Source organism: Manihot esculenta, chromosome 1, assembly GCF_001659605.2.
Source record: "Manihot esculenta cultivar AM560-2 chromosome 1, M.esculenta_v8, whole genome shotgun sequence".
Taxonomy (NCBI): domain Eukaryota; kingdom Viridiplantae; phylum Streptophyta; class Magnoliopsida; order Malpighiales; family Euphorbiaceae; genus Manihot; species Manihot esculenta.
The window spans coordinates 4,806,698-4,820,752 of record NC_035161.2 but is presented as its reverse complement, the minus strand read 5'-3'; the positions used below and the strand labels follow the sequence as shown (position 1 = coordinate 4,820,752).

The following is a 14,055-nucleotide window of genomic DNA, read 5'->3' as shown; positions in this document are numbered from 1 at the left end:
TAAATAAAATTTTTTTTATAGTAGTAATGGTTAGCGTATTCGTTTAAAAGACGTTTTGAGAAATAATATTATTTTATCCACATAAAATAATTAATTACGAAAACTTATACCAACTTAACGGAGAAATGCTCTTTTCTTTAAATAAACATATTTTAGTGAGAAAAAAATATTAATTAAATTAAATATTAAATAAGATATAATTATTTAACATTTCACGTCTAAATTCTAAGAAAAATTTTAAACATTAATAAATAAAATTAATATGTTGCAGGGAATGAATAATTTAACCCAATTTTACAACTAATGTCTTAATATTTTCATTAATTAATATCTTTGTTATATATATAAATTAAGACTATTCGTCGCAGAACTGTATATTTAATTATAATTATAATAAAAAATTTTAGTTTTAAATAATAAAATCTCAATTTTTAATTTTATTTTAATTATAACTAATTTTAAAAATAATTTATTTAATTAGGATTTAAAAATTTATATTTAATAATGATTATAACTAAACTTTTCTTTTGGTATTCGACACAACAACAGCGAGTGAGTTACACGCGCGCGTAAAACCCCGCCACACACTGACTTGGTTTCCCGCCATCGCAATTCGGCGGCTCAGATATAATAGCTACGGCTATGTAATCGCACCGAAACACAAACGGCTTCTCTTCTCTCTTCTTCTAATCCGATGGGTGAAGATAACAATCTCGAAGAGAACAAGCTGCCTGAGCTCAAGCTCGGTAAAAACCCTATTTTTTTTTCTTTAATTTTCTTTTCTATTTTTTTTTATTTTAATTTTTATGCTTGAGAAATAAAATGATTTCAATCGATTGTTCATTACCAGATGCTAAGCAGGCTCAGGGTTTTCTCTCTTTCTTCAAGACCCTACCCCATGTAAGTCCTCTGTTTGTGTTAGTTCTTCACTCTCTGTTTTTTTTATACGATTAGCATCGGAATTGTTAGATTTTTTTTTTCCTTCAACAATCTGTTTTAAATGAAGAAATCCGACTATACTGTGTATTATTAGGCAACAGGAAAGTGGGAATTATTTCATTTGACATTTCCCTGTATATATTAATGTTTTTAAGTAGAAGTTGTAATTTTGGGTTATTTTATTTTTGCCTCTTCCTGTTGCAGGACACCAGGGCTGTTCGAATATTTGATAGGCGGGTCAGTTCTTATTCTAGTGATGTTTACCTTTTTTTTTCTGGCTTTTGTTTTGATTGATTATGAATTGGTTTACCCCTACTAGAATTGATATTTCAATTTGATTTTTGTTATATTTCTAGACACTTATCTACTAGCTATAGTGGTTGCTTTTTCATGATGGATTGAGATTCTCTCTTTTTTTTTGGAAAGCAAATGATTATATATATTTATGATGGCCATTTATTGCCTTCTTTCATAGACTCAACTTTTTTGTTCTGTTATTCAAATGTTATCTGTAAGCATTTTGTAAGGAACTTAGGATATGTTTGGTAGGCTGTAATGCAATGTAATAAAATCAAAGTTTCTATTGCTGGCCTACTGAATGTAGCATTAATATCAATTGTTGGGAATCATTTGAATTTTCATTTTTCAGTAAATTATGCAAATATCCATACCTGGCAGTATATTTAAGAAATTTTTTAAATTTTGTTCTAGAAAACTTTACATGTCATCCTCATTTCTATTTATTCCTTCCATCATTTTTAATGCTCTCATACACATCAAAACAACATTCTCAAACCTGCATGTCAGATAAGTGTCCTCTACAAAATGCATATATTATTTTCATGTAAATCTCTCTCTCCCTCTCTCTCTTCCCCGCACTATTCTTAACTTGTTGATGTCAGGCCTGCATGTGCTGGATTATAATTGTAATTTAATGGTCATTATTATGGAAAGGATAGTAGTTGATAAATTTTAGAAGACTTGCCATGACTGATTTGATTCATTGGAGATACTGCAAGTAGTGCTCTTTCTTCGTTAGTCAAATTTGTATTGTTTTTTACCAGTATATGTATATGTGTGTGTGTATATATATTACTTTTTCCCACTATCCTAGATCCTTTAAATACTTTCTTCTCCCTTTATTTGCATTGTTACTAGTCATTTTTCAAGCAATTTTATGTGAATTTTTTTTAGGATTACTTCACTTCACATGGCGAAAATGCAACCTTCATAGCAATGACCTATTACCATACTACTACTGCTTTGCGACAATTGGGTAGTGGACCTGATGGCCTTTCCAGTGTGAGTATCAGTAAGACCATGTTTGAAACAATTGCCAGAGATATTCTGTTGGATAGAAGAGACCACACTCTTGAGGTCTACGAGGGTAGTGGGTCCAACTGGAGACTGGTGAAAAGTGGGAGTCCAGGAAATCTAGGCAGTTTTGAAGATGTTTTGTTTGCCAACAATGAAATGCAGGATTCCCCTGTGGTTGTTGCAATTATTCCAAATTTCCGAGAAAATGGGTGCACTATTGGTTTAAGTTATGTTGATTTAACAAAAAGAACTCTTGGGTTGGCCGAATTTGTGGATGATAGTCACTTTACAAATGTGGAGTCAGCTTTGGTTGCTCTTGGTTGTAAGGAATGCCTTTTGCCCGCAGAAAGTGGTAAAACCAGTGAGTATAGAACATTGCATGATGCTCTGACTAGATGTGGTGTGATGTTGACTGTGAGAAAGAAAAATGAGTTCAAAACAAGAGATTTGGTGCAGGATCTCAGTAGGCTTGTCAAAGGTTCCATTGAACCAGTTCGAGATTTAGTTTCTGGATTTGAATTTGCATCTGGTGCTCTAGGGGCATTACTTTCATATGCAGAATTACTTGCAGATGAGAGCAATTATGGAAATTATACAATCAGAAGGTACAATCTTGACAGCTACATGAGGCTGGATTCTGCTGCTGTGAGGGCTCTTAATGTCCTTGAGAGCAAAACTGATGCAAACAAAAATTTTAGTTTATTTGGTCTTATGAATAGAACATGTACAGCTGGGATGGGAAAGAGATTACTGCATATGTGGCTAAAACAGCCCTTACTTGATGTAAATGAAATAAACTCTAGACTAGACTTGGTACAGACTTTTGTGGAGGATACTGCACTTCGCCAAGACCTAAGGCAACATCTAAAAAGGATCTCGGATATTGAGCGACTGATGCACAATCTTGAGAAGAAAAGAGCTGGTTTGCAGCATATTGTAAAGCTTTATCAGGTAGATTTCATTTTGTTTTCCCTATCTACACTTATTTTACTAGGTTTTAGTGAACTCATTGTTGTTAGAATGGCTGACTTTATTGATTATATTGGCTCCACAACCAGCTGAAAGGCAGATACTTTTCATTTTCATACTAAGTAGACTAATATATTGTTGGTGGTTCTCCGTTTTTGTCAGTTAAGGATGATTATATATGGTCTTCGATTGGAATGGTAATTGATATTCAAATTGTGTTCTTGGAAATGAACTAGTGGGCGGTATCCTACCTTTATAGTGCTAGTTTTTTCTTGATTCTATCCAGCCATGGTATTCAAGGATACCTATCTGCTTAATAGTTATATGTGCATTTTCCATCCTGAAGTTAATTACATGTTTATGCATCACAAACTGTTTTTATGCCTTTAGACAATTGTCTAGATGTTTTAGTTAATCAGCCTCTGTTTTTAATTGGATGTAGTCGAGTATAAGACTTCCATACATTAGAAGTGCTCTCGAAAGGTATGATGGACAATTTTCATCCTTAATCAAGGAAAGATATTTGGATCCCCTTGAGTCATTGACTGATGATGATCACTTGAATAAGTTCGTTGCTCTCGTTGAAGCTTCTGTTGACCTGGATCAACTTGAGAATGGGGAGTATATGATTTCACCAAATTATGACCCTGCTCTATCTGCACTGAAAGATGAGCAAGAGTCATTGGAGCGCCAAATACACGATTTGCATAAACAAACTGCGCATGATCTTGATCTTCCTCAAGATAAAGGATTAAAGTTAGATAAAGGAACACAATTTGGACATGTCTTCAGAATTACTAAGAAAGAAGAACCAAAAATAAGGAAAAAGCTGACCACCCAATTTATTGTCCTTGAAACCCGAAAAGATGGGGTGAAATTCACAAACACAAAACTTAAGAAGTTAGGGGATCAGTACCAAAAGATAGTAGAAGAATACAAGAATTGCCAGAAAGAGCTGGTCAATCGAGTTGTTGAAACTGCAGCAACTTTTTGTGAGGTATTTATCTTTATCTTGTGTTGCTGCTTCTGTCAGACCATTGTTGGACTTACTGTAGTTTCATATTGCAGGTGTTTGAGTCTTTAGCTGGCATACTTTCTGAATTGGATGTCTTACTCAGTTTTGCTGATTTGGCTTCTAGTTGTCCAACTCCCTACACAAGACCTGACATCACATCATCAGTAATTATTTTACATGCTATCTTCTGCTTTTATTTCCCTTAGTTCATTTTTCTTGTTTTGGAGAAATGAACTTCAATTTGTGATTGTGTCCATAATAGGATGCGGGAGATATAATATTAGAAGGGAGTAGACATCCTTGTGTGGAAGCTCAAGACTGGGTTAATTTTATACCAAACGATTGCAAACTTGTGAGTATTAGTTGTTTGAAAAGACCATGCTTCTTCAGGCCTTGTTAAATCTAAGTACATCACTGCTTATGCTTTGGCTTTTTGCATAAATCAGGTCAGGGGAAAGAGTTGGTTCCAAATAATCACAGGGCCTAATATGGGTGGAAAATCCACATTTATTCGGCAAGTATGGTTCTATGATTCATTGTCAACCTTTAATCTATCACTTGCCTGTCAATTACATGAAATGATTTCTTGATATTGCTCCCATCCTAACCCTAAGATTTTAGATCATATGGTGTTTATTTGTTGATGCATTGGCACAGCACCTATTCACAGTATCGCCTTCTTGTGGACTTCAGATTTTTATTTATTCTTTGTCCCCTAAGTGGAAAACCTCATGATAAATGGGTGAACTCCAAATTATGTTGCTAAAGAACAAATTTTCCTGGTTTTTATATGTCTTGTGATTTTACCTGCAGGTTGGTGTGAATATTCTTATGGCGCAAGTTGGTTCATTTGTTCCTTGTGACAAGGCTACCATTTCAGTTCGCGATTGCATTTTTGCTCGTGTAGGTGCTGGTGACTGCCAAGTAAGTTATACAGCATGAATTGTTGGAGTTCATCTTGAAATGGAATATAATAACATATGGATTCACAAATATTATATTTTACTTTTCAATAATTTCTTAGAATATTGCCTTTTTAAATTCCATGGATTTTAGTTGGTCCTCTCTTACATGCTTTATTTCTAGATTCTTTCTTTGCGGACTCTACATTTCTTTGCTCAATTGAAATGATTGAGGCAGCAGCAATTAAAACTTGTTTGTAATTTCAGAAAATTGCATGCAGGAGCAGATAAATGCATGGAAAGAAAAACTCAGTTTTAAAAATTCACCTAACTGATTGTAAATTTCAATGATGTAGCATAGCCATTAAAAAAACATCTCACTCGGCAAGCTGTAGCTGAGAACCGAAATGATGTCCAAAGGATGCTTAGGCAGAAAGTTCCCTTAAAAAAGATTGCTTGTTGTAAAATGTTCCAAAGTATGCATTGGTGGGTTTAGGTAGGACGCTGCTAACTGGATAGATTACATGCAGATGCTGCTTTCCTGTAAAAAGAAGCCCTCTCTCCCATCTATTTTTATAAGAAAGGCTTGCAATAATGTGGCATTTTGAAGCCTAACGGGCTCTGGTAGATCTTTTAAAATTTAATATTTAAATTATATTTTTTTAAATAAAAAATTATTTTTTGTTTTAACTAAACTTGAATTTTGTTTTTAAATTTTACTTTTAAATTAAATATAAATTAAATTTGATAATACTAATAATAACAAACTCAATTTGAGCCTAAAATTGAGCTTGAACATGACTTTGGCTCGTTTAGAGTATAAACCAGCTTGAGATGAGCTGAGCTCAAATCATGCTTGAGCTTAATATATTTATAGCGAGTGAAGCTCGATCTTTGACATTAAAAATACAAATCTAGCTCAAATTAAGCTCGAGCCTGATAAAAGAATATAACAAGCCAAGCTGAGGTTTTCAATGCTCAGTTCGGCTTGGTTCTTTACACTCCTATTGAAGGACAAGTAAAACCAAACCGTGAACTAATCTTAACATCTATTTCATATGCCAATTTGTGATGTTCACATTTCCTTTTAAGAGTGACAACCATAAGTTCTTGTCTTGAAATAGCGAATGAATCATTTTTCCCCTTCTAAAGGACTACGCCGTGTAAGTCGACCAAATATTTTGTTAAAAAAGTTTGGTTAGCTCTAGTGATTTTTTTAAGTCTACTGATATTTTGAGTCTCACGCACATGGAGTTAAAGGAAAGTTGCTGAAATTGTCTCCTCTTGCTAGAAGATGCTTTTGGATCTAGCTCACTGGCATGTTCAATTATACGAAAAGTAAAGATATTGGCAAGTTCAATAACTCTCAGATGAATTTAGTCTCTGGTTTAAATGCAAATAAAGTTTGTAAGCCAAAATGAAACACGATCCATCGTAATTATTGCTTCAAACAATTAATTTGGGCATTATTGGGTTAACTGCTAGTAAATTCTATAATTTATAGTTCTAGGTGATTTTCTCTATAACAGTTAGCCAGACAGGATCTTGTTAAAGTTTATGAATGTGTTCTTTTGATTTTTAGCTACTTGGAGTTTCTACCTTTATGCAAGAAATGCTTGAAACTGCTTCAATACTGAAAGGAGCTACAGATAAGTCATTGATAATCATTGATGAGTTGGGCCGTGGGACATCAACTTATGACGGATTTGGTGAGTTTAAAATTTTAAATACTTTCCACAACATTGTAGTAATTACTTTTGTTGTTAGCTCCTGGATTACCTCCCTCCTATTCTGCTTAGTATCGATGACGTCTTTTGAAACTATTACATGAATGGCATCAAATCGTCTTCTCTTTCCTAATATTTGTGTATTTATTTTGTTTGTGTATTTGGGTGAAAACTTATCCACCCAATTACTTTCAGGTAGACTTTCTTTCATCTCTAGTTGAAAATAACCATCTACTATGTTTGATCCAAATTTTTCAGAGAATCATTGGAGATAGTATTGTAGTTAGACCATCTATAATCGTTACTATACACATCATGTTTTAAACTCTGGTGTTCAGGGTTATCTGATTTACTTGTAAATGCCTACTCATTTTCAATTCAATCTGTTGTTCAGGTTTAGCTTGGGCCATATGTGAACACCTTGTTCAAGTAATTAAAGCACCTACATTATTTGCAACCCACTTTCATGAACTGACTGCATTAGCTGATGAAAAGGCCAACTCTCATGCAAATGATATCGTTGGTGTGGCAAATTATCATGTTAGTGCACACATTGACTCGTCAAATTGCAAGCTGACAATGCTTTACAAGGTAGGTTTACGAATTGACTCAGTTGGAAAAGAAATGCTGGATCTTCCCCTGGATAAATATAATAAAGACAAAAAATAGTAGGGAAATATTTGTTTATTATGTATTTTTAGGCCTTTCCAATTTGCTTGTATATATTTATTTTTCTTTGAGGCCCTGATATGGTTAATAATTTAGATGTTTAAACACAAGTTGATTTCCATCAGCTGATTTCGATTTCCACCTCTTTGAGAGAGGCTAAAAATGTTAGTTGCAAGAATCAGAGGAAATATTAGGTTTCATGCTTGCACTGTCTTGTCTCGCATAAATATGTCGAGGCATGGCATTAGAATTGCATAAACTACGAAGTTAGATGGAAAGATACTAAAATAATGAAAGTGAAGGGAAATTTATTAGCAAACCAGCTTCAGTGCAACATTTTTTTTCCCTGTTTAATGGTTTCTTATTTGCGGAGCTTCATGCCCCAAAAGAGAAGGGAAGAGGGAAAAAGAACTATAGATTTCAACTCTTATCTATTTATTTTTTTTAGCTTTCTGTTGTCATATTATTTCTTTTGCCTCGTGAAAGCAGCAAATAAACTTTCGTTACATCTTTAAGTAACAATATCAATTGTTATTCAGTGGTCCAGTCATTTTATTTGTCTTAGTTGGTAGGTTGCATTCAAGTGATTCATTATGTGTCTGTTAAATAAGTTTATTATGCTTTGTCTCCAGTTCTCTAGACTACAAGTAAAATCTATATTCATTCATGCCCTTCATTTGCTCATATTTACCAGGTTGAACCAGGGGCTTGCGATCAAAGTTTTGGTATTCATGTTGCAGAATTTGCAAATTTTCCTAAAAGTGTTGTTGCACTTGCTCGAGAAAAGGCAGCTGAGTTGGAAGATTTCTCACCTAATCCTATCTTTTCAAATGATACTGCAGAAGAGGTGCGTTTTAGTGATATTCCAGTGCAATTGGATGGCCAATTGCTTTAAAATGCACATGATGATGTCAGGAATATTATACATGTCGATTAAAAACATTATAAAAATTGATTGCTTTGGAAATGTTAAAAGAATTTGAAGTTTCAAGCTACTCCAGTCTGCCATATTATCCCTAAAAGGCAAGGTATTGAACCCAGGGTTCATTCAAAGCCTTAATCTACCCTTTACTACCTGACCCAAGGCCACATGAGGGGGATTCTTTACGAGTTAGTAAGACCAATGAGCTAGAGACACCACGTAAGTCTTAGCAGAGTCAAAGTTGATTAACTTGCTTAAAGAAAGTGCACGTAGAGAATGACACTAGAATCATGAGAGATTTGTCAATAATATAACTGATCCTTCAGACAATATTATGTCTCTGTCTTCTTACATTTATATTTTTTGGGGATGCTTTCTGAGTTCTGGAGTGCTAGTAGGAGCTATGTGGTGACAATTGTTGTGATTGGTTAAATCATGTTCAGAAGTTGCATCTATGTAAGCTTAAGCTTTTAAAAGTGAAACTTCTATGCTACATGCCATGCAATCTGAATTATGTGAATTGCAAGAACTTGTCTTTTGTGAATTTGCTTATGGTTTTTGGTTCCTGCTTTGGAAAGCTAACCAGGGTTTTAACATTTTAAGATTTCAACTGTTTCTGTTTACTTAGTGCTGGAAAAGTCATAGTCTAGAGGGGTCAAACGCTAAACACAGTTACACGATGCTGAAATGCTATGTGCCAAGAGTCCAGAAAAAGAATAATGATTACTGAAAGATTACAAACCGCTCCTTTCATTGGCAGTTTGACCAAATAACTTGTCATTAGCTCTTTCATGTGTCAAAAATATGGCTTCTAATCTGAACTCGAGAAATTGAAGAAAAGCGATTCATGTTATATCATGGCATCACTATATTGGGCTAAAGCTATTATTTGGTTGAATTTGATTTACAGGTGGGTTCCAAACGAAAAAGATCCAGTGACCTTGATGATATGTCTAGAGGTGCAGCTCATGCTCACCGGTTTCTGAAAGCATTTTCTGATTTGCCATTAGAGACTATGGATTTGAAGGAGGCTTTGCACCAAGTGGGCAAGCTGAAGGATGACTTGGAGAAGGATGCAGCAAATTGCCACTGGCTCAAGCAATTTTTCTAGTCGCCCTTGCAGCAGCATGATTAGCAGTAGCAGCTTATTGGATGGTTTTATCAAGGTAATGCTCCATTTCAAATGCAGAAGGCAGAAGCATGCAACAGCCATGGCTTCAGCTGAGTAGGACATTTTCAGGCTGTCTTTTTTCCTTTTCTGCCATTCGATCTTCATTTTAAGAGGTGTGGTAGATGGGCCTATCTCTCTTGTAATTTTGTTCACTAGTTTCCCTTTTGGGGAAGCACACCGTATATATAAATTATCAACACTTTTTATGCTTAAGTGTACGTCTTCATCTTTCTGCTGTTTTTTTTTTTTTTTTTTAATTTTTCTCTCGTAGATCCTAGTGCTGTTTTAATTTTTTTCATTTTTTCCCCACTTCATTGAATGTCTAGTGGCCTTCATTTTATAATGCAAAAAGTTAAATTTGCCGAGGTTAAAAAATATGAGATTTACATTTCATTGAATTTATTTAATTTTATTTGAATTTATATAATTTTTTAATAATAATTTAAAAATAAATTTAGATTGAAAATTGAAATTTAATATGTCTAGCTTTTATTATGTAATGTTGGAAAATTTTAGCTTTTTTAATTAATTTTGCCTGGGAATACCTTTTTTTTCTTCTTCCTCAAATCCCATTTCTTGATTTACTAATAACTATTTTTTATTTTTGTATGGTAAAATATGGGTACAAAAACAGAAGGGATGAAAATATTTTTTAAAAAATCTAATGAAGGTAGTTTAATCATTTTATATGAAACCATTGACAAGTTATCTCCATGGAATAATTCTCAATTTTAATAAAATTAAAATCAGGAGATATGATAAAAATATAAGAATAAAATATTAAAATTTTACTTAATAATTACTCTTTTAATCGATTGCAGATAGTCCCAAGAAACTCATAAATTTTTTTATTAAACTTTACAATAAACTCAATATTTTTTTTTGATGAAATCAAATCATAACTTTACCTTTGAATTTAAATAAGCCATGATTTTATTTATTTTTAAATAAAATAAAAAAATTCAAGAAAGATAGTAAATAATTTTAAATACTTAAAATTTTCAAAACTAATATCTTATTATTAAAAAATTAAAAAAATTAAATAGAAGAAAAATTATCCCATTCCTAATTTTTAAGATGTTGATTGGTTAGTTTTTATAATTTTTAAATATAATTAAAAGGTTGTTTACTATTTTAGAATGCAATTATTTAGTTATTCTTTTAATATTTTATTAGTTAAAAAACTAAATTTATAATGATGAAATGTTAAGTATCTTATAATTGTTTGTTTAAATGTTAGATATCAAATTTAAAACGACATTTATTGGTTTATCAAATATTTAAAAAGAAATATGTGAAAATATATATATACATATATATAATAAAAAGGTAATTTACAACAATTTTACAAAACCCATATAATAATTTTACAAAACTAATTATTTTGCCAATTTATTTGCGAAATGAGACCACAGGCCTGATATTGTTTTTAGATTAGTGAGAGGAGAATTTCAAGTGACGATGGTAGAGACTTAGTGGCTGATTTTACAGATGAGGAATTCTGAGTTGCAGTATTCCAAATGCATTTGGTATATTGTGGGCAGAGATGTAGCTGATAGTTCCAGATTGTAGCTTGAAAGAGGTATTTTCCCTCAGCACTTAAATGATACTGATATTGTCTTGATTCCTAAGATAGTCGGTCCTGATTTTATTCGTGACTTTCGACCTATTGCTTTGTGCAATGTTCTTTACAAAATTCTTACTAAGGTCTTGACCAATAGGTTAATAAGAGTGCTTAATAGCATTATTTCCACTGGTTAGTCTGCGTTTGAGTTATTGTATGGGATAAAGAGAGAAAGATTGGGTGGAGAGGGGTCAGTGGCTCTAAAATTGACATATCTAAAGCTTATGATAGAGTTAGATGGTCGTTTCTAGAAAACATGATGAGGGCCATGAACTTTCCGGCTAAATGGATTGAATGGATGATGTTGTGTGTTACTACGGTTAACTACTCCATATTTGTAACGGTGCTATTGTGTGGCCTATTAAATCAGAGAGACATTTAAGGCAAGGGGATCCACTTTCCATATATTTATTTTCCATATATTTATTTCTTATGTGTTTAGAAGGACTGTCTTTGTTGTTTGAAGAGGAAGAATTGAGAGGCTGAATTCATGGCTGCAGAGCAGGTAGTAGTGCCCTAGAATTTTCCATCTCCTTTTTGCGGACGACTTATTTTTTTTTTAGGACTAATGAAAGTGAAAGTAGGCGTGTTAAAGAGGTATTAAAGACTTATGAGGAAGTTACTGGTCAGCAATTAATTTTCAGAAATCAGATTTAATGTTTAGCCCTAAGGTGGCTGAATCAAAGAAACAAGCTATTTTAGGGTTGCTGTGAGTTCATAATTCTTTGGTCGAAGGAAGATATTTGGGTTTACCTTCTCTTACAGGAAAAAATAAGAAGTAGGTATTCAATTATATCAAAAAGAGGCTTTAGGTTATAATTAATTCTTGGAAAAGTAAGCTTTTGTCTAGAGCAGATAAGGAAATCCTCATTAAATCAGTTGCTCAAGCTATACCATCATATTGTGTGATGGTTTTTCTTCTTCCTATTTCATTTTGTGATAAGTTGCAAAAAACGATAAATGCTTTTTGGTGGAAATCTAATGATAGAGGTGTTAATTGGCTATCTTGGGACCATATGTATAGTAGTAAGAAGGATGGGGTATGGATTTTCGTGACTTGCGTTGTTTTAATATTGCTTTACTAGGAAAGCAGGAATGTCGATTAATTTTAGAATCCAATACTCTTTTATTTCGCATTCTCAAAGCTAAATATTTTCATAATGACAGTTTTTTGGAGGCTACGCTACATAGTAATCCTAACTTTACTTAGAAGAGTGTATTGCTAGATAGGGATATATTAAACAATGGTTATAGGTGAAGGGTTGATAATGGAGAGAAGATTTTAGCTAGTACGAACCATTGGATTCCAAAGAATGATAGTTTTGTTCCTGATGATGATTACTTGTTTCTCGAACCAAATTTGAAGGTGAAGGATCTTATTGTGAGTGAGAGGAGGGAGTGGGATGCGGGTAAAATTATAGAGTTTTGTAGTGCGAGAGATATCAGACATATTTTGAATATTTTTTTAGGGTTGGATAAGTATGAGAATGAGATTATATGGCATTACGAGATAAATAGACTATACCGTATCAAAATGGATTATTATTTGGCTCTCAAAATTTTGAATAGGGATGGAGATTGATTGGTGAGTGAGTTATGGAAAACTGTTTGACATATGAAAATTTCACTTAAATATAGAAAGTTCATGCAGAGAGTGTTGGGGGTTTGCTATCAACTAAAGTAAAGTTAGGAGAGTGAAGGATGATGGTTGATAGAACATGTGGATGGTGTGATGGTGAGGAAGATAGGGACCGTATATTGTTTAAGAGTATTACAAAATCATTCCACGCTCGAATTAAATGTATGATTGATTTGGAATTTCAACAAATAGAATATCTCCACGCTTCATCTGCTCCACAGCAGGAAATGATCAGTTTACAGCCTGACAGGTGGTTTGATGATAAGCTTAGGCTTTGTCGTTAACCACCCAACTATGAGTACTGATCTTAAGGTGGTAACAGTTGTTTGGGATTTTTTTGTTTTTTTCAGCGCAAGAGTTCGGTGGACGGATCCTTTTTTTTTTTTTTCATTTCTCTCAATTTTAGTATTAAAAATTTCATTTCTCTCAATTTATTTATGAGAATTTTTCTTTATTTATTAAGAACACTGAATGAGTCACGGCTATTATTGATTTTAAATTATTGTTTATTCATTCTTGATGAGTATTGAGTATTATATTTAACTTGTCATAATATTTTTGAAGAAAATATTAAATTCTATATATATATAATAAAATAATTGAGCCTATGACACGACAAACAATATGTTTGTTAATTTCAAACTATGAATCCTTTCTCCTTTTAAACATTAAGAACTATAACAATTATTTGAATAATTAGTTATGTTTGGAAAATACGAATTTTGGGAAAAGCCGAAGAGAGAAAGAAAGGTGAAAGTGAGAGGATTTTCACAGTCGACGGTCGGAAGATCTTTCGGTCTCTCTTAAATTTCGTTGTTGTTTTATTTTGTTTATTTTATTTTTTTTCGTATTAATGTAATTTATTTTTATGATTATTGTGTTTGAGTTTTGATTTGAGATGATTTTTTGATCTAAAAATTCTATATGTAAGAGTGTTTAATCTGTTTTAGGGAGGATTTTCGAGTGTTAATATCGATATTTGATTGGAACTGAGCCGTTACATCTAATGATTAATGCTTTTGATAAATTCTGTTATATCATCTTTTTTAGTGTACTGATTACTCTGTTGAAAATTTAAATCTTTCTTATTTTGTTATTGAATTTTAACGGTCAGTAAATGATCGATTACTTTGCCTTTAGTATAGCTATGCTGAATTTTCA

At 32.8% G+C, this 14,055-nt stretch overlaps 1 protein-coding gene across 1 annotated transcript; it reads left to right on the top strand.

Annotated features, from left to right (window-relative positions):
• Positions 1–546: 546 nt before the first annotated feature.
• On the top strand, positions 547–9,844 carry LOC110624712 (DNA mismatch repair protein MSH2). The gene is made up of 13 exons (XM_021769979.2): positions 547–746; positions 851–900; positions 1,144–1,176; positions 2,134–3,207; positions 3,668–4,222; positions 4,294–4,404; positions 4,503–4,592; positions 4,687–4,758; positions 5,054–5,164; positions 6,725–6,851; positions 7,264–7,460; positions 8,233–8,385; positions 9,371–9,844. The coding sequence occupies exons 1-13, from the start codon at positions 695–697 to the stop codon at positions 9,569–9,571; spliced, it is 2,826 nt and encodes a 941-aa protein (XP_021625671.1). The 5' UTR covers positions 547–694; the 3' UTR covers positions 9,572–9,844.
• The last annotated feature ends 4,211 nt before the right edge of the window (positions 9,845–14,055 follow it).